At 35.9% G+C, this 26,058-nt stretch overlaps 2 protein-coding genes across 3 annotated transcripts in view; one reads left to right on the top strand and one right to left on the bottom strand.

Moving 5' to 3' along the window:
* The window catches only part of nonC (serine/threonine-protein kinase Smg1), a 35,583-nt gene extending 16,556 nt beyond the window's left edge, over positions 1-19,027 (top strand). For both annotated transcript variants that reach the window (XM_070131470.1, XM_070131471.1), the window contains exons 32-66: positions 50-196; positions 358-514; positions 650-879; positions 1,268-1,495; positions 1,855-2,034; positions 3,096-3,221; positions 3,462-3,556; positions 4,406-4,504; positions 4,730-4,914; positions 5,180-5,345; positions 6,333-6,486; positions 6,641-6,760; positions 6,907-7,042; positions 7,149-7,281; positions 7,416-7,542; positions 7,846-7,992; positions 8,224-8,377; positions 8,602-8,776; positions 9,450-9,573; positions 9,715-9,884; positions 10,135-10,348; positions 10,855-11,040; positions 11,220-11,465; positions 11,600-11,732; positions 11,853-12,014; positions 12,852-13,026; positions 14,151-14,278; positions 14,423-14,580; positions 14,719-14,883; positions 15,118-15,265; positions 15,564-15,724; positions 15,954-16,119; positions 16,507-16,710; positions 17,927-18,033; positions 18,397-19,027. In XM_070131470.1, the coding sequence (XP_069987571.1) occupies positions 50-196; positions 358-514; positions 650-879; positions 1,268-1,495; positions 1,855-2,034; positions 3,096-3,221; positions 3,462-3,556; positions 4,406-4,504; positions 4,730-4,914; positions 5,180-5,345; positions 6,333-6,486; positions 6,641-6,760; positions 6,907-7,042; positions 7,149-7,281; positions 7,416-7,542; positions 7,846-7,992; positions 8,224-8,377; positions 8,602-8,776; positions 9,450-9,573; positions 9,715-9,884; positions 10,135-10,348; positions 10,855-11,040; positions 11,220-11,465; positions 11,600-11,732; positions 11,853-12,014; positions 12,852-13,026; positions 14,151-14,278; positions 14,423-14,580; positions 14,719-14,883; positions 15,118-15,265; positions 15,564-15,724; positions 15,954-16,119; positions 16,507-16,710; positions 17,927-18,033; positions 18,397-18,474 (5,484 nt within the window). In that variant the 3' untranslated portion in view covers positions 18,475-19,027. The remainder of the gene's footprint in view (positions 1-49; positions 197-357; positions 515-649; positions 880-1,267; positions 1,496-1,854; positions 2,035-3,095; positions 3,222-3,461; positions 3,557-4,405; positions 4,505-4,729; positions 4,915-5,179; positions 5,346-6,332; positions 6,487-6,640; positions 6,761-6,906; positions 7,043-7,148; positions 7,282-7,415; positions 7,543-7,845; positions 7,993-8,223; positions 8,378-8,601; positions 8,777-9,449; positions 9,574-9,714; positions 9,885-10,134; positions 10,349-10,854; positions 11,041-11,219; positions 11,466-11,599; positions 11,733-11,852; positions 12,015-12,851; positions 13,027-14,150; positions 14,279-14,422; positions 14,581-14,718; positions 14,884-15,117; positions 15,266-15,563; positions 15,725-15,953; positions 16,120-16,506; positions 16,711-17,926; positions 18,034-18,396) is intronic.
* The window catches only part of LOC113822422 (BOS complex subunit NOMO1), an 11,557-nt gene continuing 4,522 nt past the window's right edge, over positions 19,024-26,058 (bottom strand). The window contains exons 4-12 of the mRNA XM_070131472.1: positions 25,646-25,825; positions 25,370-25,523; positions 24,929-25,155; positions 23,148-23,316; positions 22,497-22,629; positions 22,229-22,375; positions 20,672-21,940; positions 20,263-20,434; positions 19,024-20,130 (exon numbers count right to left, since the gene is read on the bottom strand). Of these exons, the coding sequence (XP_069987573.1) occupies positions 19,480-20,130; positions 20,263-20,434; positions 20,672-21,940; positions 22,229-22,375; positions 22,497-22,629; positions 23,148-23,316; positions 24,929-25,155; positions 25,370-25,523; positions 25,646-25,825 (3,102 nt within the window). The 3' untranslated portion in view covers positions 19,024-19,479. The remainder of the gene's footprint in view (positions 20,131-20,262; positions 20,435-20,671; positions 21,941-22,228; positions 22,376-22,496; positions 22,630-23,147; positions 23,317-24,928; positions 25,156-25,369; positions 25,524-25,645; positions 25,826-26,058) is intronic.

Genomic DNA, 26,058 nt, shown 5'->3' with positions numbered 1-26,058 from the left:
GAATAACAGAAGAATATGATGAATTTTTTTTTTCACCCTGCTGTGTTAGTATGCTGCAAGCCATGCTGACCAGTGCACAGTAGCTACATTGAGACTGCTTCGACTGATGGTAAAGCATGCTTCTGAGTTAAGAGAAGTGTTAGAAAAGGGTCTGGCTGAAACGCCTACACGTCCCTGGAAGACAATCATTCCTCAGGTAATCTTATTGTAGATGCTTTCTTATTTCTTTAAATATTTGTTGTTTTAAAAATATGTTTATAGGAATCCCATACATTTATTTTATTTATTTATTTGTATTCATTTTTTATTTGATTCTATTTCCATATACAGTTAGTGACATTATATTTGAATTTACAGTTGTTTGCACGTCTGAATCACCCCGAGCACTATGTAAGGAGCAGCATCTCTGAACTTCTGTGTCGTCTGGCAGAGGACTTCCCACATTTGATTGTGTTTCCAGCTGTGGTTGGCTCAGCTGGTGGAAATGTAGCAGCCAATCAGGCATCACTGACAGGTGAGAGAAATATTTCTTTCACACTTGTATCTAGAAATGTAATTATACAATTACACTTTACTAATTTCTAACCGGAACAGCTGCTTATATACATTTGAGTGTGCAAGAAATTCAATACATTATGGATTTTGATAGATATGTTGGCAAAGTACCTGCACAAAGGAAGGCACAGAAGAAAAATGAAACAGACACTTGGTGAGGAAGATGAAGACGAAGAGGAGGAGGAGGAGGAGTATGACCAGGTTGATGAAGAAGAAGAAGAGGAGGAAGAAGAGGAACTGATCTCTGAATCTACTGAAGAACAGGAGAGAAGAACAGTTATGAGAAATTGTTTCTCATCTCTAGTAGACACCCTGACTAAACAGGTACACAAAGACTTAAGGAAATAATTTTTAGTGAAGTATTATCTTTTGACCATTAAAATTGTCTTTACATCCACACAAAGGATGTAAACTTTATGATTCATGAATAATGCCACATTGCTTGTTTTATAGTTTACTTATAGTAAGTCATTAGAATATAAAACTTCTATGACTGAATATATAGAGAGATGATTTATGTCGGAGCTTTTATTAATAGTCAAATTTTCCATAGTGCAGAATTTATGTACCAGATTTATAGTTTGCATAATTGATTTGTTTGTATTTTACCTTTATAATGTTTAAAAGTTTTTTCTTCTCCAATTCATGTGACTATCATAATGTATGCTTACATTGTGTTCATGTATATATCATAATGGGATCTGTTCTACAGGTGGGATCCAGCATCAGTGAAGTCCAGATGCTTGTTCATGAACTTCGTCGTATTACTGTCCTGTGGGATGAATTATGGCTAGGAACCTTGGCGCAGCATCACAGTGACATGTCCAGAAAGTGCCATCAATTGACAGCAGAAATTGCAAGATTGAATAACAATTCATCTCTGACACAGACAGAGAAAACTCAGCTTATTAAAAAGAAATATGACATCATCTTCAAGCCAGTATGTATTTGAATGAGCATAATCTGCTCTGTTTTTGTGATACAATATGGAACTGCTTTTTCAAAACTGTTTGGAGTGCATATGCTGATATACTAGTTTTGATCAGTGCCAGTGATTTTGCTTCTCCAGACACTTTGACATTCTGAAGTGACTCTAAGATAACTTCACTTTGATTTTAGGGCTTTTAGTAGTTAGCCTCTTTAGGCTTCAAAGTGGGAAGTGAAAATTGATCAAAGAATTTGAAACTATAGTACTCTCATATGTCATTCATTGTTATAGATATAGAAACGATCTTTTTAGCCAACGCTATGGATGCTACTTCTGTGATTAAGCTATTATTTAAAACTCTTTTTTTCCAGCTTCTGTTTGTGCTAGATCAGTTGGCAGACATCACATCAGCTACTCCAGAGACACCTCATGAACGACACTTCCACGAGACATACGGTTCCTTGATATCCTCAGCTCTGTGTAGTTTAAGGGAACCTGAGAGCTATTTTGAGCCTCAGGCTGCTCTGTCTGGTCTAAGGCAACTCCATCAGGTGTGTGTTTCTATGCTTTTGAGGTAGCTTAATAACTACATTTTATTTTTAATTCCTTATAGTTTTATAAAGAGAATCTCATGTTATTTTGTTGAATTAAGTATTGTGTAAACTTTGAGTACTGTGTTGAGAATGTTGAGAATGGAAATCTTTTAACCCATTGCATCAACACTCTAACCCCTGTAGTTTTGTTTTGTGAATTATGTTTACAAGTAGATGTTTGCACAAGCAGGAATACCTGACCTCAACTGTTTGCTCCACTCCTTTAACCACATGCCTACGGGGATGGCATGTACGTACATGCCATGCCCACTGAGTGTTTAATTTAGTAATTGTAATTAGATATAGATGGTTCCACAAGTACTAGGTCAGCAATGAACCAATTACGAGAACTACCTGTCTCATCCATTTAACCTTTTCCTTGATTTTCAATAATGCTTTTTAGTATTTGATACTGCAGTTAGTAATGCCAATAACAATATAGTAATTACAATGTGGATAATAAAAATAACAGTATCAATATTGATAGCATTAGTAGAAAAAAGGTGTTTTTCCTGCCAACTCAAAGAAAGGTGTCACAAGATATATTAATTGACTCCTTTGTAGCTAAGCACAGGCAGAGCCATTTATGTGCAGAGACATTTAAATTAACAACACTAAAGGGAACACAATCTTTTTCTGGTGGTATTGGGTTAGTTTTTTTTAAATCGTTCACGTTTTTGCTAATACTGTTTTCATTGATACTGTTGTAAATATTATTAGTATTGTTATTGTTATTTTTATTATTATTATTATTGTTATTATTATCATTATCATCATCATTATTATTATTGTTATTATTACTATTGTTATTTGATTTTTATTATCATGACATTATGGTTAACAATACTAATAGCAATAGAAAGAAAATCTTTTAAAAAATCAGGAAAAAGGGTAAACTACTTTAATCAGACCTAGAAATTGAAGTATATGTATGTACCCTATCAGCGTTTATTACAGCGCTCATAAAATCATTTTAGAATTACCAACAGATTTAGATCTTCTTATCTCCTATTGCATAGATGCTGCAACAGAGAGCTCATCGGAGAGCATCTTCAACTCTCAAGATGGTGGACGTATCCCCCAAACTTGCGGCACTGACTGCAACAAAAATTGCCATGCCAGGTGTTGTGTCGGCGTCACAGCAGGTAAGGGACAAACATGGGTAGACTTTTTTTCCCCCATGTTGATTAATTTATGGTTAATATTATTGTGGCTCTTGCTTTGTATGATGGTGTTGCTCACATTTTTAGGATTTTCATAAGGATAATATTATTAGCAACATACTGTGTCATCATTATTATGATTTTTTTTTTTTTCATCATCATTACTATTATTAATGTAATTATTATCAATACAGTTATTATTAATATCATCAATAATTACAGGTTATCACCATAGCATCAGTGGACGGAAATATATCTATTCTCCCCACAAAGACCAAGCCAAAGAAACTGAGCTTCCAAGGATCAGACGGCAAGAAGTAAGTCATCTCAGTTTTTATTTGACAGGTCTTAAAATGTCTTAAATTTGCCCAAGGCACAGCTTTGTTCATATAAATGTACATATATCTGTTATTGGCATACACCATTGTGATTCACTCACTTAAAGATCATACACGGCTTGATTGAAAAGCATTTGTCAGGGACATTAAATCGTGACCTTTGCTGATTGTTGCGACAATTTAGTTATGGGCCCTGTGAAACAAAGAAGAAAATAATAATAAAAATAATTAAAAATATATATATAGCATACAATCTATCCAAGAGGTTATGTAAAAATCATGTCAGGATGATAATGATTTTTTTTTTTTTTTTTTTTTTTTTTTTTTTTTTTTTTTGTCTTGTCTTGTCTTGTCTTGTCTCTGAAGCAACAAGTAGGCCTACACATTGTGAGGAAGTGTTTATTCAGTGACAAGTGGCTCCAGGTCTTGAAAAGTCTTAAAAAGGTCTATAATTTCATCAGCTAATCCCTGTAAGAACCCTGGTATAAGAGGATGAAAGAATGTACTTGGTTAATGAGTGTTGTGAGATAAAGATTTCTAGGATACCTCTATTCCCTGTTGGCTCTTTGCACAATTCTTTTGCTTTTGAAGTAAGATTTCTTTTTCTTAAGGTAAGGTTAGTTCAGTCTCATAAACTGTAAAACCTTGTGAATTTCCACTTCCTTTCTCTGATTATTGAGTAGAATATTTGCTTTGATATTATGATGTTATTTGGTTATTTATACCTTGTGTACTTTATAGCCAAGTCAGTCTTCTATGTACATTTAAAGATTCTAACAGGAAAATTATTTATTGGATAATTTTATTCATACAAATTGTTCTTTTCAGATATACATACCTGTTCAAAGGACTGGAAGATCTCCACTTGGATGAGAGGATCATGCAATTCTTAGAAATTGTTAATACAATGTTGGAGAAGAACCAGAGGTAATCAGATTGCTCGAAGACATTCATTAGAAAAAGATGTAGAGTCATCACTTGATTTGATTGTTAAATCTCTGCTCTGATGTAAGGAGTATACTCTTGAAGGTCATTAGATGTAAAAGTGATTTAGACTGGAAGTGTATAACAATTACAAATGTTTTTAAGAAGTCAGTTGTGTTATTTTTAAAAGATATGAAATTGATGGTCTTTTTGATGAACACTTTCTAGGGGTAAAGACTGTGTGTATCGAGCCAGGTACTATTCTGTAGTGCCACTTGGACCACGTTCAGGCCTTATTCAGTGGGTTGGAAGTGCAACACCACTCTTCGGTCTCTACAAGCGCTGGCAGCAACGGGAAGCGCATGCTTTGTTGCTCAAAAATCATTCATCTGCTGCATCTATCCATCCACAAGGTTTGCATCCATGTGCATTTGTTTCTTGTAGATTTCATTATTATTTTGGCCTTGTATCAGAAAAGCACTGCCATCTATGTAGATTTATTCTTGGTTTAGTGTTATGATTATATAGAAGGCAATATTTGTGATAAGGTTGCTGAGTATTGATATCACACTTTGATTAAATGTATAAATATTTTTTCTCTTTTTTTGTGTGTGTGTATTTTTGTTTGCTTCTTCGTTATTCCATGATATTCCATCTTGCATGCATCCATTTCATCAGCTCCTCCACAAGTTCCGCGGCCTTCAGAACTGTACTACAGCAAGTTGACACCCAAACTCCGAGAGGCGGGAGTCAGCTTGGATAACCGTAAGGAATGGCCCCTAGGCATTCTGAGGGATGTTCTGAAGGACCTGATTAAAGAGACTCCATCAAATCTGCTTTCCAGGTATTTACAAAAGTTCTGCATCTTTTCAACTTCAGCCTCATTATAGATTGTCACGGGTATTGTCTTTCTCTTATTGGAAGTTCTTCGAGGGCAGGTGTCCCAAGAGTGCTTAGACTATCGATCCCTTCATGGAGGCCTTGATCTCTCATTGCCACCCAGGCATGTAAAATAAGTGATTAATTGATATTATCAAAAATAAGATTCCTTATTTAAAGACTGAAATGCCATTACTCGCTTACTTCATTACTGTTTCTCAGGAAGATTTGTTTCACTTTTGCATTTTGTTATTCCTTCCTAAGTTTCTTTTTCTCTTCCTACTGTCTGTATTTATGTGAATGATGATAGTATTAAATCACTAGCGACGTTTTTTTCAAAGTACATAAGCCTTATTCCACTATTTTCCCCTCATTTTGACTTCAATTCCAGTTCATTCTTTATATTGCCTCATAACGTAATATGTGCAAAAAGAAATTGTAGATATGTAGATATAATAGATGTCACTGAGGTGAGGTCTATAGCTTACATCTCGCGCATGAGAAACCCTTAAAAAGACTTGAGAAACATAGCTTCCTATTATATATATATTGTTACAATTTCTGTTATATGACTTAGAATTGAACTTTACATGTCAGCCATGCCTTTAAAAGTTGTAATTTAATATGCCGTATTATCTTAGGTATTTTTACTTCTTATACAGATATCACCTTTTATTTGAACCAAAAATCAACCCTGATGTTTCTTAACCCCCTTTTGACCCCAGGCCATTTGACTGGTACACATCCCTACTCTGAGGGTTGTATACCAATTAAAATGCTCTCTAGAATCTGTTCAGCAATCAGTAAGATTTTAGATGGTGATTATATCTGTATATTTAGTTCCTAAGTTTTATGATTGTACACAGGTAAGATTTTATTTAGGAGGTAATAAGTAGACTTAGAATTTAATGTGAAACCCTGTTCCAGATTTAATGTTCAGTTTATTTTACAGGGAATTGTGGATGTGTAGTGTCAGTGCTGGAGACTGGTGGCACTTGACACAGACTTACTCAATTTCCACAGCAGTGATGTCCATCATAGGCTATATCATTGGCCTTGGTGACAGGCATCTTGACAATGTTCTTGTCAACCTAACTTCTGGAGAGGTAAGAATAATGCTCATTAAGGTTATGTATTTGTATATGATATTTTTACAGGAAGTAAATACAATACATTTTTAAGACATAAGTTGTCATATCAAAATAATAATATGAAAGTTTAAGCAGTTCCTTTATAGATAATCATGCATTATATTTACAGGTGGTTCACATTGATTACAATGTGTGTTTTGAGAAAGGTAAAAACCTACGTGTCCCAGAGAGAGTGCCATATCGCATGACACACAATATTGAAGCAGCACTTGGAGTGACAGGAACTGAGGTAAACTAGAAGCATAGAGCTGATGTGTTCTTAGGGCATACTTTAGGCAATTTAGGAAGTAGTGTATATGTATTTATTTGAAACCACTTTTTTCTTCTTCTTCTTCTTCTTCTTTCTTATGTTATCTTCTCCTGTTTTTTCTTCAGGGTGTGTTTAGGAATGCCTGTGAACAGGTCCTGAGGACCATGAGAAGGGGACGTGAAACTCTTCTGACCTTGCTAGAAGCCTTTATTTATGATCCACTGGTTGACTGGACACCAGACAGTGAATCAGGCTATGCTGGTAAGTAAATGAAATACATTGTCTTATTTTTAACATGGTAAAATCTAGATACGTCAGTCAGTATTCAGAGAGGATATAATGTTATTTTTATTTCCGAAACCATCAGGTGCAGTGTATGGTGGTGACCAAGCTCTTGTGTCAGGAGCGAGACAAAGTCGGCAGCAGCTGGAACGAGGTCTCACTCTTAGTATGTTTGCTGTGAGAATAGCAGAAATGAAAGCTGACTGGCTAAGTAATAAGTAGGTACATTGGTGTGTTATAATCCAGCTGTTGAGAAAACATGCATAATATACTTTCTCCTTTGTATAGTTAGTATAATAATGAAACATTTTTGTTGTGTGTTTTTAATTTCTGTATTTTATGTCCCATGAAGAGGTGAGGTTCTGGAGTGTATACCCAGTGTGGAAATCAGCTTAGTGGAGTGGCAAAAGGCACATGAGGTTCAAGCAGACGCCGAGGCTAACCTGCAGGACGGCCACCACCTCATGGCTATGCTCAAGGTAAACCCTAAACAGTCACATTCACACCACAAAAGGGAGGAATTGTTCTAGTATCAGAGATATGATAAGATATTTTGATTTGTATTCATCTTCTTACTGGGTCTCCAGAAGAAATTTATCTCAAATGGTTTCTGATCTAGTTAGGATGTGTACCTCAGCAAGTTGGTTGGTTTTTAAAAGGTTTAATTGATCTTGCTCTCGCTTAGCACCATGTATTGTTTCTGAGAACATTATCGTACATCATATTTGTCTACAAGATATCACTTTATTTATTTATCATAATTTTTATTTTGTACTTTTTAGGAAGCAGAAGCTAATCCACAGCACAACCTCTATGGTCTCCGTCCACGTTATGAGGAATATGCCATAGTCAAAAAGTCCATGGACCATGCCAAAGAGTTAGTGAATACAAGGCTGATAGAAGTGAAACACTGGCATAATCTGTATTTGGTATGAAATGATGATATTTTTGTTATGAAACTTTATAGCAAACTGATATGCTTCTTTTTGTGATTTATATTGAGCATAAAGAATTGATTTGTTAGTAACTTTGTATTTTTTCATTTATTATTAAGTGCAGAATGATACCTAAGAAATGATATGCAATAAACTGAATATTTTGTTCCTTCATGGACAAATAGGATAGGATATATATTTGCTATATATTTTTTCAATCCTTAGACTGCAGCAAGAGTGTTTGAAGGCGGCCAGGCAGGTGAATGGAGAGCCAAAGTGAGCAATGCAGGAGTGATGTTAGCCAGTGTGGCTCCTGTGACAGAGTTTCTGACAAAGGCTGGACAAGGTCAGCTAGCCACACAGTGTGAACATACAGAAGGTAAGCTGTTTTCTTTTTTGCTTTTTTGGGGGTCTTGTTATTGTCTTGTTATTTTATATTTTTAAAGATGAGGAATGTTAGGCAGTTCACATGAAATTATAATATATGAATCTTTTTATTATGTCATGTGTGTGCGTGAGTGCTTTGGTGTGCTTATGTATACATGCTTTATTTGCTGAAGTGATTAAATCTACTATTTAACCATCTTTGTTTTTCCTACGCAGTTGAGCTTAGCAAAGTAGTGAACCAGGTGCAGAATGTTTTAGGTGCCAGCCTGGACTTACTGATCAAGTATGGAGGAGTTTGGGTGAATTACCCAGCTGATCATCTTTCACGACATCGGCTGTCGGAACAGTTGGTGTGGCTTACTTCACTCTTGCAAGACTTTTCACTGAACAAGTAAGGAGTTATTACTTTACACAGCTGATTAGGGTTTAGTCTGATAAAGGTACTGGCAAATAGTATATCAGCCAATTTTAACCCAATGATGCCAGGAACATGAATTGTCTACAGTTGTTTTGTTATATTATTTTTTGCACACATATGGCACTTAGTCACTAAAGGTTACTAACCCCCCTGACTATGTATGTTTAACTCATTTGAGATGTTCTTGAAAAACTATATATTTTTTTTTATTAGCAATGTTTATTGCTATTATTGAGAATACCATTATTATGATAACAATGATAGTAGGAATAGAAATTAGGTCATAGGGGAGCCAGGTGAGGTTGGATGGGCCTAGTAATTGATACCATGGCAACGAAACACTAAAAGAGTTGTCTATGTTCAGAAAAATATATGTATATATAAAACAAAACCATGGTTGCCATTGCATGTCCCCTTGTATTGTCCACCATGAGTTGACAGTTGTTATCATCTTGTGCTTTCATTCAAGGAAACTTATTGCATGTTATATTAGTTATAAAGTAAAGGGAATCAAGAAATAGATTGCAGTTTGGATGGACATATTTTAGATAGATTGACATATTTCTTTTGGATATAACATAATCAGAAGTATGGTGTAAAAAAAATAAATTGAAAGATGTCGTACGAATTTAAATCTCATCTTCAGTGTACAGATGGTGATCAGCAAGAGTCATCGCGAAGCTCCAGACGCCACAGCAGTAAGTCAGGCTTGTAACATAGACATGCAGCTTCAAAGCAAATCCCTTCAAGTTACGTCACAGTTGCAGAAGGTAAGTCTCTGTTGTTTGTATGTTTGATGTTCAAATGTCTTTGTTGATGTGTTTGGTTGTCAAATGATTGATTGAGGGAAAATGGAGAGACATAATTTGATTTACTTCATTAAGCCATACTTATTCTTTTTTCATAAATAGGTGTATGAAAGGATGCGTTCAGAGGGTTTGAATGACGGAGTAATGGTAGTGAACACTGTCCAAGAGACTTCCCTCGCTTTGTCAACCCTTGTAACTGAGCATGGGATATCCGGCGTTGCAGCAATGACTTGCGCCCTCCTCAACTCTCTCACTCAGCTTACGAGTGCCAGGTTTGTTTAATAGTCATGAGCTTTATTTAGAGAGTAATGCTGTAAATAAAAAGAGAAATAAAGCTTAGAATATATGATATATGAGAAACCAAATCTGGGGAAAATTGTTATTAACTCTTTAGTATAAAAGATATTAGAACATATTTACCTTCACTAAAGATATTTTTATCAGAATTTAGAAACATTTCAAAAGAGATGTTTACCCAAGAAACTTACTATACAGTATCTATAAATACAATTTTTTTTCCAGGCTACGTGCTGACAAGACTGCTGCAGGAGCTGGCGAAGGATTAGTAGACCTGACCATAGGAGGGTTGTGGTGGTTGAGGGAGAGTATGGTCACTCTCGGTGGAATGGTCGAACTTGTCACCCTTTTGACAACACACTCTCCTCCTGCATATCCACAGGAGACTCCTGTCATACAGGCTATGTCAGCTTTACATGATGTCTTTGCCAGTCTCCATGTAAGTATTTTGTATCCATATTACATTTTGATGGGGTTTAGAATGGTTTTAATGGCAGTATCTTGCTTTGGAAAGGAATATAATGGGAACCCAGCTTCATGTTGCTATGCTATGAGGGGTTAATCATGATAAACTTCAGGAAGTGTGGGGTTTGCCTCTACTATGTCATTATCAGTAATCATCTCAACCTAAACTATTTTCTGACACCATAGAAAATATTGATGAAACAAAAGCTTATCAAAATATAAAAGTAAGTATTTAGTTATTGTTGTTTTTTTAGATATTTGGCTTCAGATTCTTTTTAGAGTTGGGCTGTATTTGATATAGTGTTCCATTCATTAGCTTTACTGACCAGTTTGTTTTACTGTGAGCATTCCTTAATTGTTTTTTTTTCTTTCTTTCTTTCTTTCTTTCTTTCTTTTTTTTTGGGGGGGGTAAAGATGGAGTTTTTAGATAATGTGTGTTTACATTTTCAACTAAAACTATTGAACCCTGATGATTTCCAGGAACTGGTGTTGAACACGAGTGGAATCATCATTGTGGAGGGTGTCAGACTGTTCTGGCGTGGAGAACCTTCAGTGATCAGCCTAGCCACAGAACTCCAGGCAGTTGTAGCCAGTTCCCCCACCCCACCATCTGCACTCTGCCAGCACCTCACCACACACCTAAGGCTGAAGATCCTCATGATGCCAGTATGTCTATAGTGTTTTGTTTTAGAGGGTGAGAAATGTACCTAGAAACATTTTGTTCTGCAATTGTTTACATTCATTGATATTATATCTGTTGTAAGACATCTTAAAAGTATTATATGTGTTTGATAAAGTGATCTACTGGTTTTATAGAGTTGTACTAAGCTGCATACCTTTTCTAGCCTCGTCATGAAGAAGCTCTCCAGGATGCAACAAGCCTTCATAGTCAGCTAATGAATGTGATAGACAGAATCACCTCTGATGGAAGCAGTGACATGAGTCAGGGACAGATGCTTCTCATGGGCTTCCACTTGCTCTTTGAGGCAGTTGAGACCCAGTTGGACCAACTCATGGATGCCCTTAGCAGTGCCCCACTGCCACAGCCTTGGCCAAGAGTAGACACAGCGAGGGAGGCTGCTGAGATAATGGTAAGGATAGCATGAGAAAGAGGCATATCATATGTAATTTAAGGGAGTGAGGCCATTGTGCTGTTTCTGTTTTTGATAAAAGAAAAAATTTCATCAGTAACATCTAATTCTTTTTACCATTTTTTGTAACCCAGGCCCCACTCCATGACCCAAGTTTACGCCAGGTTCTTCGATCTTTACTGAGAGTCAAGAAAGTCCAGACTATTGTTGACTTCTTTACCACTGCATACCAGTCCTCCCTAGTGTTCAGAAGAGATGATCCCATTGGTTAGAATTGTTGTTTTTATCTTTGACATTGTATCTGCCATAAATTGCCATATAAAGAACAGTTTTACGGTGAGCTTAGTGAATTTTAACCAGCCAGTTAGCCAGTATTATATCATACAGGTAACAGGAACAGCAACAGTTTATGTGACGAGGAGAGGCTCCAAAGAATTGTTCGTCGGTATGCAAGTGATTGTGTATCTCTTTTGCTGCTTGGCCTGCCTTCGTATTTGGCAACACACCTACTTCTGCTGCACTGTCAGAAACTTGGTATCAATGTATCTGGTGAGTGGGTCCTCAGGAAAAGCTATAGGTTGTACCCAGTCCCTTGGGAAGGATGTTTTTTACACAGACATTGACTTTAAGTATTTCTAGTGGTTATGGTGGTCTTATTATTATTTTCAATATTATTATTATTATTATTATATAGTACTTATTTGATATGAATACATATTTTGTTTGCTTTTATCTCTTATTTGAGATTTAACGCACCATACTGGGTGGCCAGAATCATGAATATTCATAAGCTTAAATAAATACCCGAGCCGAGAGTGATGCAGATTAGTGCACCCCAGCCTGACCAAACATTAGCAGGAATTTTACTCCTAGTGAATAGGTTTGAAAGTCGTTCAACCAGGGTTCCTTTATATTTATACTGATCTTAAGCAGCACCAGCTTTTATTAAAACCTTATTACCAGAAAGCAGGAAATTAGTGTTTATCATGTAATTGCTTAATTTTGTTGCTGCTACAAGTCTGAAGATTTAACCCTATGGTGACAGGGCTCGATTTATATGTGATATAATATTGCACAAGTCCAAACTTTGTGGCTAGGCCTAAGCTGTGTACAGCTGGCCCACCCAATGCGAGTCATGATGCATATACATGTCATAGGCTGTTACGTCATGACGGCCATAGCTATACCCATAACTGAGGGGTTAAAGAGCATTGCAATAATGTCAGAAAAAGTATACCAGTCGTGAAAGGAGAACTAAGGAGGAAAATCTTTCAGATTTGGCAGCCAAAAAAGAAGTGCAAGTGAACTGAAAAATAGTGTAGTTACAGATAGGTCTTAAAGTTTTTTGAGTATTATGTGAAAATAAAATCACTTATGCTTTTACAGGTTATATAGAAGCAAGGGATGTAGGCACAGAAGGCAGGGTGAATCTAGATAACATAGTCCAAGAAGCACTGGAATGCTGCTTGACTCATCACAGTCTGGACCCAGCACTGCCCTCCTCAGCTGCAACAGCTCTCACTCTCCATCTTAATGCAGTCCGCAAGAAATTACTCCTAAGGTATGTCCAAATGTTGTATGTTATTCATTGCTTTCATGAAGTTATGAAGTAGAGTTGTTGTTTTTTATTCTGTTAACCCTTTTATGCTCTATGAGTTTAGATTCATTACATAATCAATTATATTTTTTTGTGATTATAAAAGTATATCTTTATGGAAGACGAGGCATTTTAAGCAGGGATCCGCTTGGTCAAGAATTCTTGCTCCAAGGCTAAGAACTGCACTGTTCACTGCTCTAAACGACTTCTAGAGTTAGAGCAGTGTTGCTAATGGGCACAAATGGTTCTATTAAATGTCAAGCCTGAAAAATTCTATGCTTAATCTCAAGTATCTTCTACAATAAACTTCTTAAATAAATAAATCTACCCTAACATCTTTATGAAGCATAATATTTTCTCCTTTATGCAGATACAGTGCCTCTAAAACAGTGACACACGCTTCTGATTGGCAACCCTTACATTCTGACACTATCAAAAATGAACATCACTGAATTAAGATAAAGGCCTACCCATTTCCTTATATACAAGTTTATGAAGTTGGAAAATAATAGTCACTGAACACAAAATCAACAAAAATTTGTTATTAGAATTTTCAGACATTTCTATTTGAAATATTCTCTATTTCATTGAATAGTAGGTGTGTTCTCAATTTAGAGAGAGAAGGAATTTAAAAGTAAGAGATAGATTGTTCATCTTAAAATGATTTATGATTTATAAGAAAAAAAAATTATTCCCACAATCTCCAGTATCTCCTTTCATTTCCAGTCGATTTAAATTTCTTTATATATTATGTTATGGAAATTAGAGAAACAGAAACTGTAAAAAATAATTTCTTGGATAAAATCTCAACCACAGTTCGTGGCCAACACCCACATTCGAAGGCTTGTAACCAGTACAGTGCACTTGCGACAGTGTTGCCATGGTGACAGTACACCACATGACTTAGCAAGCAAAAGTCTAGCCATCTTGAGAAAGCAAGAAAAATTCTTGAGATTGTAAGAAATAGTCTTCAGATTTTAGACAAGAAATTTCCCTGCTTAAAAAGCCCTTAGTCATAGCACTTGTGTACTATTTACCTATTTATGAGGGCCATATACAGAGTCTCATTTTTTATATATGGACTTCAGGCACTGGGAAGGTGAAGCAGAAGGGCTGCGGACAACACATCAGCGTGTGACAGCTCAACATCTAGGACATCAGTGGTATAATGAGGATTACCTAAAGCAGCGAGTGGTAGCACCATCAGTCCAGCCAGGTAATGTACCAAATTACTTGAATCGTGATGTTTTAGTCTTTCGACTTATAATTTTCCAATTCATATTCTCTTTGTCATCTTTCCTTTAAAACTACTATTTACTTTGCATGTCTGTAGATAATCAGATAATATTTTTATCTTTAGGTCGAGGTGCATTACTAGGAGAATTGAGAACAAATGTAAGCACGCTTTTGGCTCTGCACCAGAATGTGTCAGAATTGCGTGAAAAGTACACCAACTTGACTGGAAATGTTGAACAGCGTCTCAAGTGGGCAGCTGGCTCTAACCCAACCATAGCTCAGGTATTAGTTATTTCTGTGGTCTTCAAACTTTGTACTAGCATTGCTTTTTATCTCAAATTTTAAAAAATATGATTTTGTGGCATTAGATAGTTTGTGCACATACCCTTGTTAATATTTACTCATTTCCTTACTTCCTAGGCATTAGAGGAATTCAGTAATGGTGTAGAAGTAGCCCTTGAAGGTGTCAGTCAACTTGTACATCAGAGTAAGGAGGTTGCATCTCTCTGTAATGCTGTGCTGCATTATGAGGCTCTTCGAACTCATACAGTGGATGCCATCACATGGGATGCAAATTTCACTTCAGTAAGTGTTGTCAATTTACTGAATTCACATTCAAGGAAAATGAAATTTACATGGAACTGTTCAACAATAATGTAATATTTAATTACTGCATTCTTAGAAATAGAAGAAAAAGATGTAATATGCCACTACTATTACATTGGCATTGAAGTTATTCTGGTATTTGGTTTTGAAATGGTTAATGTGAAATTTTTCTTTATTATTTTTTCTGGAAGTGTAACTTTGTATAACTAACAGGTACTGAATACTTGCCAAGAGAGCTGTATGCTCTTAGAGCGGTATCACTCTACTGTTAGTCCACAAGAGGAAATGCTGGTCACGCTTTGCCATCTGCCAGCTGATGTTAACACACAGTGGATCCAGAATGCATCAGTTGCAGTCTCAGGTACAATGTTTCTTGTATCTCTCTCTTCGTTTTTCTCTGTGTCTCTTTCTTGCATGTGGTTGTATGTCCATCTTGCTGTCTTGCTAAATTTGTTTTGCTCTCTGTCAATCAGTCTTTTCACAAACTTGCAAAGATTCTGTTATTTTTATATCTCACTCTCATCCAAATGTTTTTTTCATTTATTCCTACTTACCTTTTATTGTAAGTGGATGTCTCTTTACCTACACTCTTATTCTCTATCTCTCTTGAATATAATCATTAATAAATGATACAACATTCCTCCTCATATCTCCCACAGACCACATTGAACTCCTCACAAAGCTAGTGAGTGACCAAAGCCGGGAGCTAAGGAAGGCTGCTGAAAATGTTCGTTTGAATGTCGTTACCTTGAGGACCCACCTTACTACACATCATAAATTCATGTCTGACATCAGGGCATTACTGAAGAGCATGGCAAAGGTAAAGGATATGTATATGTTTACGGTTGCTAGTTTGTTTGTGTGGAAATGACATTAACCTAAATAGAAGACTCAAGGTTTTTATCATTATGTAACTTTATGTGAGAGTTACTTGATAATGCAGGAGATTTATATATCATGGATTAAATTGTTTCAGCTGTTCAGATCAAATAAAGTGTTAACAGATTTTACATTAGGCTTCATAATTCTCTAAACTTTAAAAATTACAGTTTGAGGATGAGGGAGGACTAGCTGGCGTTGACGAATACCTGGCACTATACCGCACTTATTCTGAGACCATCTCTGGGCTCATAAGACAAATGTTACATGATCCATTGTCTCCAGAGAAGGCAAAGGCATATTTACAGAAACTGCAGGAAGTAACTATGCAAACAGGTGAAGTATAAGTTTAGACATTTGTACTCTGGAAGCTTAATTTTTATTCTTTTTTTTTTTTTTTTTTTTTTTTTTTTTTTTTTTTTTTTTTCTTTCTTTCTTTCTTTCATATGTCCTCCCAGTTTTTCAGGAACATTTTTTTTTTCTTTTTTTTCCGAAGTAATTTAATCAGTTGTTAGAAAAATGAGGGGATGAAATATGAAGATATTAATAAAGGTGATCAAAATATGTTTATATATATATATATATATATATATATATATATATATATATATATATATATATATATATATATTTTTATATATATAATTTTTTTTTTTTTTTTTTTTTTTATAAAATAAACTATTGAATTAGAATTATTTTTGACAGTTTTCACCTATTTCCCAGGCACTATATATGACATATTGGTAGAATTCGGCAATGAGTGTGTAGTAGAGGAAGCACAGGAAGAAGCAGAATCTCTTAAAGAGACAAATGGAGAACCTCGAAGGCCCCCATTACTGCGGCAGTCAAGTGTTGTCATGTCGCCTTCCAAAACTTTCACTCCTGATTCCAGGATGAAGGTCAAGAGACATCCACTTACAGGAAAAGGTAAGTCTTGCATTAGTATTATTTATACTCTTCTTACTCATTCACATATTCATGCAATCCTTTTAACTGGGTTTTTGTTTACGAGAGTTTGAACTTGGATCAGTTATGCCAATACATTAAGGAAAGTGATTCTGTCCTACATTGTGTAGCATTTTCACTATAGTTTGGATAGTACTGCATGTTAACCCTTAATCCATGATGGAGCTGGCCTAACCCGTGGGTGGCAACCCTGCAGATGCCATGGCAGCCTGGGCTCAGTTCACAGGTGGAATCATTTATGGGAACAAATTGAGGATACACACTGAAAACCCACAAATACGGCAGATGTTGTATATATGCTATATCATAAATTTTTCATAAACTTTTTTCACTACTCTCTCATCTTTTGCTCTCTCTCTCTCTCTCTCTCTCTCCCTCTGTTCGTATGTGCACACGAACTTAGCCTCAGGGTATTTGATCGATGTGGGCATAGATTTTTTCCCTTCTCAAATAATGTGAGGTGGTGCTATGGGTTTATGAATGCTTCGAAATCTACCAAGCACAGGTACTTCAGAGTGCAAATAAACATCATATTACAAACTTATGTTTTTGTTACTTGTTGATTTCTTCATGTATGTGGCATTTACTATATAAGAAATGTATTTCACTCGTAAAGTTCATTTGAAGAACTTGAAAAAAAATGAAAGATTCCTAATTTTTATGTTCCTGTACAATACTGATTTTTCTACTCATGGTGAAAAACATGTTATGATCGGCTAGTATGGAGTATTCAATATTATTCCAATTGGCTATTATCTTGGCCAAGTCAAGAGGTTGGCAACAATGAGTATTTGAAAATGTAAAAACTCATAAATTTTAAAAAATAATGTCAAAGCAATCATGCTCGTCAAGTTTCAGCGAGCGGCTAGGAAGCAAGTCGCTGAGGTGAGCACGAGAGAAAACCCCAGAGCACTTGCCTGGCCCATACAGATGAACCCCATTTTGGGAGCCCGAGCGGACACCGAAAAAGCCCATGCAAATTGGGTTAATTGGCTATAGAATATTCACAGGGGAAATAAAGTGTCCAATTATAAGAGTTGCTGTGACCATGTTACTCTACAAATCAACCACAGAATGCAACAACCTTTGAGAATTTACATTTACATAGTACATTACTATAGACTCAGGATGCAGTATCAATCATACCACTATACACTAAATTCCTGTATCTTTACAGTTGTCCAAGAGCACAACGCCTATGCTCTTAATGTTTGGCGCCGAGTAAAAGTTAAACTAGAAGGAAGGGACCTCGAGCCCTCTAGGAGAGCATCAGTGGCAGAACAGGTAACTCAATTTGTTTTTGTAGGTTTTTATTGCCCATCAGATCCTTCAGATTTAGTGATTACAGGGATATCCTTCAGATTTAGTGATTACAGGGATATAGTCTGTCTACTGTAAATAGAAACAGTGTTCTTATTATTGCAAAGACAAATGGAACTTTATTGCTATTCATTATTATATTATGTGAACAAGTAATAGAAGGTTTAATTTCACAAGTTGTTTTTATTGAGTTTTGTGCCATTTTTAACTCATTAACATTAGAACAAAAATTTAAGTGTCTCCATCAGGAAAATTATAGTTATTGAATATTAACATTAGCATTTAAATTAAGAAGCTTTCAATGATATCATTTTACTTCTTTTCTAGGTGGACTACACCATCAGGGAAGCTACAAATTTAGACAACTTGGCTACGTTGTATGAAGGATGGACACCATGGGTGTAGAGAACAGAGAAGTCTGTTTTGAAATCTTTTCTGTCACATATTCAGTGTACCAGTGCAATTCATCATCATTATTATTGATTTCTGCCCATTGTTTCCATTCTCAATTACTCTGTGATATTTGAATGTGTAAACAACTTCAAAGTGACTAAGTATATATATACTATGTTCAAGATTTGTATTGTTCATAGTGCCAGTTCATATATAATCAATAACCTCTATTACTTGGATGTAGAGGAATACATAAGATCTATTAAAAGTGCATTAATTTGTTTGGCACTATTTTATTTACGTAATTTAGGACTTGTCAGATGTGGTTTCCAGATGGTTAATCACTGCTGACTATACCTTTGTTTTTCTTTTAATAAACTGATGGCAGTTAAAATATAATTGGTAGATCAACTGTATTCAAATATATTTGAAAATGTCAAGTAAATATTTCAGTATGCATTTCAGCAGCTAACATGGCTGTGATCTTTCATGTGTCAAGATTTGAATCAATCTGCACTTATACCTGTACAACATATGTATGATGTTAATGAAATGCTAAAAGGTATACATCTTTTTTTTTCCAAAAAGTAAAACAATATTACAACAAATACTTACAAAAATGGAGAAAAGTCATTACAGAAATATACAGCCTTGTGCAACTGAAGTTTAGCTTTCTTTCATATCTTGTGCATCTTGCTTCTCTATTAATTCCTTTTGAACAAATATATAACAATAAAACTTTTTTTTGGAAAAGACACATTTCAAAGATGGAATGGTACAATGTAACATCAAAATGGAAATAAAGACCAGATCATTGTAACCATTTAAAATTCTAAATCTTTTGGAAAGGACACACACACAAACACACACACACACATCATACTGTATAACAAGGATCAATATCAAATCTTATCAAACATACCTTACGATTTTAACACGTAATACATTACCCCACAGTCTTTTAGTGTATTTTTCATTCAAACATCCTGTGGCTTGACTTGCATACATATCACAGCTCTAAATTTTTCTAGACTTCACCTTCTTCCTAACAGCTTCAATGATTGGAATATCTGATGATGAACTAGAGAATTTCTGAGATGATCTAGGCGCTGCAAAACTTCTTAATATATCTGATGCCTTTTCCATAAAGGGACCTAACCTATTGTAATTAAATGCTGCAGCAACAACTAATATCGCAATCACAAATCCTAGAACAGTTCCCTGGTTTAATTCAGCATCCACACTTCTCAAAGTTGGCTGGAAACTGAGATTCAGGTGCTTGAAGGCTGCATCAGCAACAAAAGTAATTTCTGGTGATGAATAGTCATACTGTGAAGTTGGAAGATTGGAGTCCAAACGTAAGAAATAAGTACGCTTATCAGCTGTCATTGGTGGAAGCATGAAGAATGGATGAAGACCCAGCTTAACAGTGTGAATGGGAGAATCTGGAAGGTCTTCACGGTAAAGTCTTGCCACAAGAGATGAAAGGTGTTGAGGATCTGTGTTGACTTTTGCAGCTACATCCATTTGAGTGAATGGCCTTAGGACAATAAGCTTCAAGTCACGAATGTCATCATTGTCAGTATGGACTGTACGCGATGCTGGTAAGGTCCTCTGGACATGTTGATTTATTCCACTACCTACTTTCAGCCTCAAATCATAATGACACTGAAAAAGAAAGCAATTCAATATTAACTGTAACTTGAAAAACAAATGCAATTTAACAATATTGAATGGAATATCCACAACTAATATTTTCAGGTCTTCTATTATATCTCTGAATAATTTTGAACTTCATACCTTGGGAAGTAATCCTCTAATCCTAAAGGCTCCCTGATTGTCAGACACAGCTTCCTCTTGATATTGCTCGCATTCACTTCCCTGGCCAACTGCCTCAACCACTACATCTGTCTCTGGCTCTCCACTCAGTGAAGCAGTCTGACCGTATATGCTATAAGCGATCCGAATACCGCTGCAAAGAGTTTTGAGTTATTATTACATGTGGTAATATTATAGGGAAGTACACAGCAATATTCAAATTATATCTAAATAAAATCTGAACTTGAATATTGATTAATCAGGTGGTACCAAAACTTCAATGTATTTCTATATCAAGGCAATTGGATTCATTCAATTCATGAGAATAAAACCATCACTAGAAAACATGAAAATCTGCAAAAATACAAACACACTTTTCAAAACATCTTACCTGATGCCAACCATGATGGTTGCTCCCTCATCTACAGTTACCATTTTAGATGGGGGATCAAAGTTGTATTCTTTCATCATGGGTCTAAGGAAGTAGTCACCTGGAGTCAGAGAAAGGAAGGCAATTGTGCCGTCATTCTCAGTCAAGCTGTTCTGACGATAACTCTTCCCACCAGACATGGAAATCAACACACCGGGCAGAGGAGTTCCATTTTCGTCTTTTACTTCAACAATAACCTCAGCCAGTTTGTAAGCTTCAAAATGACCTTTTTCTTTCAAGGCATTCATGACATATCCCTTCTTTTCAGCAGACACACTATACTGAACTGAATTATCCAGTGGACCAGCTGTGTATTTTCCATCGGCATCCGTAGTATATGTGTGAATTTCACCATTCCCTTCTACATTTATAGTCACACCACCCAAAGGAGGAGTAACACGGCCGTAGATAAAGAGTGCACGTTCAGCCTTGAAAGTTACTGCATCCAGAACGCAATCCTCTGGCATTGTAACTGTGTGAGAAGATGGTTCATACTGATACAAATTGGTTGGTGAGCCTGGTGTTAGCACAATGGTCTCACCTTCTTGCACCCAGTGTTCAAACACAAACAAATTGGGATCTTCTGGTGATGGGTTTAGAGGACCAAGAATACTAACCTGACCTCCAGATTTAACCCCAACAGTGAAAGAAGCAACCTCGCTTGCCCTAATTGCTCCAGTCAGCTGATGCTTAGTAGCTGATAATGAGATCAGTTTTGGAGCAGCAGTGTCCCACTGAATTTGAGATGATCCAAATTTATGACATCCAACAGGTGTGAATGTGTAAACACCTGATGCTGACACACACACTACTGTGTTGCCCTTCTGAGCAACCACAGTTCCTGTTGCCCCATTACTGGTGCTGTAACTTAGTGTTGTTTCATGAGAGGAGGCAACAGTCAGCTGATACCCAATTTGTTCAAGTGACACTTCGACATTCTGGGTATTGATCGTAACTGGTACAACCTTATGCTTCCAGCACCATTCATCCTTCTGAATGCTTAACTGGTATGAGCCAGGGACAATATCCTTAAAAACAAACTTTCCATCTGAAGCTATAGTGGTCTGTGGTGCTCCAGAGCTTGCTCGGGATGGTCTAAGTACCAATGTCAGATCTGGACACTTTTCTAGGCAGGTCACTTTTCCAGTCACTTCACCAAGGAACTGTGAAAAGACCAAATCACTCACTGGCTCTGACGTTACAGTGAAGACATGTTCAACAGGGCCAAACCTGTAAAGGAAAATTAATTTAGTTAGCATCAACGGAAAAATCTAGAAAGACAAATTCAGCCAATTGAGTGTTTTTAGATCATGACAAACTGTGTAGTGTTGATTTCCCACTGTATCATCCCTTACGTAAGAGCAAATTCAAATACACGCTTCATCACTATCACATAATTCCAAGCACTGCTTATGGTCTACCTTTTTGTCATAACACATGGAGGAACTCCCCTTAAATCATATTTCTGTCAATGGCAGTAATTTTAGTAATATTGCAATATTTCTAAACCACACTTACCTCATGCCGGCTTCATCAGCAGCAGAAGATAATTTAATAGAAGCTGTGTACATGCTGGCTGGCAGATAAATGCAACCATTTCCATCTGTGTCAGTTTGTAATTGCTTCCTAATATTTTGATCATTGGCATTGACAGTCTCTATGGTCCTAGAATACAAGACAAAACGAAAAAAATTACTAAGAAATTGTCAAAGAATATATCAAAATGCTACTTTATATGTCAGAAGACATTAAATTTGCATAATAAGTTAAGTACATATATCCTTACCAAGGTCCAGAATGAGTTGCACTTTTCTCTACATTGACAAAGAAGCAGACTTGATATCTTGTTGCTAAGATATCTGCTACAGTTGGTCGCTGTGGACTGACTGACACTACTGTTTCATCAAACTCAAATTTGTCTGTAAATAAATCATATCTTATTACCATTTTTAGTCATAAAGCATTACTATCAGTCACACTTACTGCTGTTCAATGCCTGGTGTTATACAAAACATTTACAGTTATAAATGCAGAGCAACATCTATATGATGAGGAATTAAAGTCTATGTCTACCCATCAGCACAAGATAAATGATTCTCTGTTACTGTTATCAGCAATCACCTAGCAGTATGTGAACAACTTGAATCCATCCTGACATAGTTACCAGTACTAGTTACTAGCAAAAAAAGACATTTTATAGGCTCATAAGCAGAATACAGGTCTGATACCTTAGGTTACATATAGCATCCATAGTTTGATTACATTTTTTTGTAAGATTATTTACAGAGGTACTGTAAGAATTATAGAAGTATAGGAGTATACTCATACTTCCATACAAATGCTAAAAGTATGATTATCCATTTTTGAGCAGGGTTTTTCTAATGCAAAATGTGAATTGATTGGCAACATTCAGGTACATCCTTTTAAATTATCTTACCTGTTGTAACCCTTATCTTGTGTTTCCCAGACTGTACATTCTGGAAGGTGTAACGTCCCTCTGTGTCTGTGGTAGCAGAACGAGTTTTGTCCAAAACAACCTTTGCTCCAACCACAGGGTCCTTGCCAGCTGATTTCCGTACAATTCCACTGATACTGAAGCCTTCAACCTTAAATAAATAGTTATGGATAAATGGCATTGAAAAATCAGTTATTCCCTTGTCTGCTTTTAAATGCAGCCATAAACTAGGCTGGCCACTTCTTCCTATCATAAATATCATATGATCTTCCCTGTCTTCTTCTCTTACAGTGTAACACTCACGTCCCCAAATAAACTACTATATTAAGAAATAAAGCAAGGAAACAGCTAAGCATGCACACTGTAGTCATCATATACTAAAGTTACAGAGAAACACACCCCATAACTGTATTCACAGTTCATACTAAGACCTGTTACCTTGTATAACAATGGTAAAAGTTACATACATATGAAATAATTTTAATGCAAAAACACTAGTAATAATGTTATCAATATTAAACCGGATCACAAAAAGTAACAATCAAAGGCAATATCACTTTTTGATGAACCTTATCCCTATACTAAACAGCAACTAATAACATGAAACACAATAAAGAAATTTTATAAAATAAGAAAATGATTTGTATAGCCTGGATATACATCTATTATTATGAAAAAGATATGACTCTAAAGAAAGACTCTTTGTCCAGTAGAAAAAAATTGTACTGGAAAGAGCTACATTAACAGAATGATCACCTTAGGAAGACAGCACTTTAAAACACACCTTGTAATAATTTACCATGCAGAGGTTACAAACATTACATTATTTTTATTTCCATTAGCATAAATGTCTAGAAACGGCAATATCTAAGCCATGTTGCTGGTAATGCACTATCAAATAATCATATGATTAACAAACCAAGTTAACTGACAACATGCATTTGTTACAAATCAAAGAAGTATTTACATATAAATGGATTGGTATCATTTAATAATGATGTTTTACTTTACTTTCTTCATTTTGTTATACGTCTAACATTTTTTAATCCTCTATTAAGTACAAATACTCCAAAATTACTTTTTTTTTTCTAAAGAAAAGAAGAAGTTCAATTATAAAATATGAATTTTATGTGAATAAATTAATAACAAATCAGCTGCATTGCTATGGAAGAGAAGAATGATTTCTATATCAATTTAGCACATGGCAACTATAGTATATAGTCTACTACTACAGCATGGTCCGACTGTGGGCTCACCTATGAGTAGTATTTCTGTGGCCTGTGGAAGCTCACATTTTTATATTACAATTACTATGTAATTTGTTATAACAACATTCAGTAGAGAGCAAATCCCAGCTTGTAACCACGAGAAGTATGCCTATGTAGGCGTTTTTAACACATATGCTTCACACTTGACCTAAATATCTTGATAACAGGTAAAATTATGACCAGCATTAAATCTGTATGCCTTGAGACCCATCAACTGTATAAATCCATATACACTGCCCTAAGACTTAAACTATGCTAAAGTGGGCTGCACAGTTAGAGAAGCTGGACCTCCCCTGTGTTACAAAACTGTTACTAGCTGGGTGACAATGACTACTCTTAGAATCAGGAACTTGATAAAGTAAAATACATGCCTTAATAAAAACGTTTTGATCTTATTCATATGATATCAAACAAAACAAAGATATATAGGACCTGTTGTTCGTGCAATTCTATGGAAAAGACCTATTGCTCAAAGGAAAATCTATAGCACATTACCTTGAAAGGCTGCTGAAGAGTGATATCTTCATGACCCACTACAATCTCCTGCTTATCTGGTGTAACTTCATACTTGGTGGTGTCAGACTGGAAGAAAGGTGTGAGGACGTACGTGCCGGGGGAGACAGATCCAAAGAGGAAAACGCCCTTCTCATCAGACACCACATGGCACAATACAGGCACTCCAATCACATTTTGATATCCCTTTGGACTGTCTGAGATACATTCTGTCAATATAAAATATGCTTTAGAGAGTGGAGTGGAGAAAGTGAAACTACAGAGACGATATCACATGAAAAATGTAACTCTGGATTCCATTTATTACTACACTTTAGGATAAGTGCCTCTTAATGGAGAATTCAACTGTTAAGAAACACAACAATAGTAATCTTTACATAAATATTCTTTCAAAAAATAATGAAAAGCATTGGCTCTAATTACTTGGAGTAACAGCTGGGTTTTCCTTCGAATGGAACACAAAGCTGACTCCAGGAGTAGGCTGTCCATCTGACATCACACTCCCCTTCAGAGAGTATCCACCGACAACCAAGGATGAACCAGCATCTCCATTTTCATCTGCAACTTCTACGGTTACCTGAATAAAGAAAAAATATATATATATAATAGAAGTTTACAAGTGAACTCCTGCCTACCTTTTCTCTCATAGTTAATACACACAATAGCTAAGGGCCACACAAAAAATAGCATTAAACCTACTCTGTCAATGAGCAGTGTCCAGGTAGGGTGACTTGCTACAACAGTGTATACGCCAGATGACAGGGGTGTGAAGACGTAAGAGCCATCAGCATCCGTCTTTGTGGTCTGGACAAGCGAGTCATCCTTGTACAGTGAAACAATCACTCCCTCGGGCCCAGAGTCACTGCCAATGCTCACAACCTGTGAAAAAAGGAATTAAAGAAGTTTTAAAAAGATAACACTGATGACTAAAGAAATTAATGCAACAATATACTTCTCTCTTTTTCAAAAGGTTCAGTTTCCTATCTTAAAAGGTCAATAGTCAAATTTTCTCTCAACAGGGGTTTCACATCTGATCTAAGTCAGAGTTTACTATTCATATTTAGGTAATCTTGAATCTTTCGTTACTGGCTGTTCTTATTTTCTGGCATTAC

Source organism: Penaeus vannamei, chromosome 16 (genome assembly GCF_042767895.1).
Source record: "Penaeus vannamei isolate JL-2024 chromosome 16, ASM4276789v1, whole genome shotgun sequence".
Taxonomy (NCBI): domain Eukaryota; kingdom Metazoa; phylum Arthropoda; class Malacostraca; order Decapoda; family Penaeidae; genus Penaeus; species Penaeus vannamei.
This window is presented reverse-complemented; position numbering and strand designations above follow the sequence as displayed.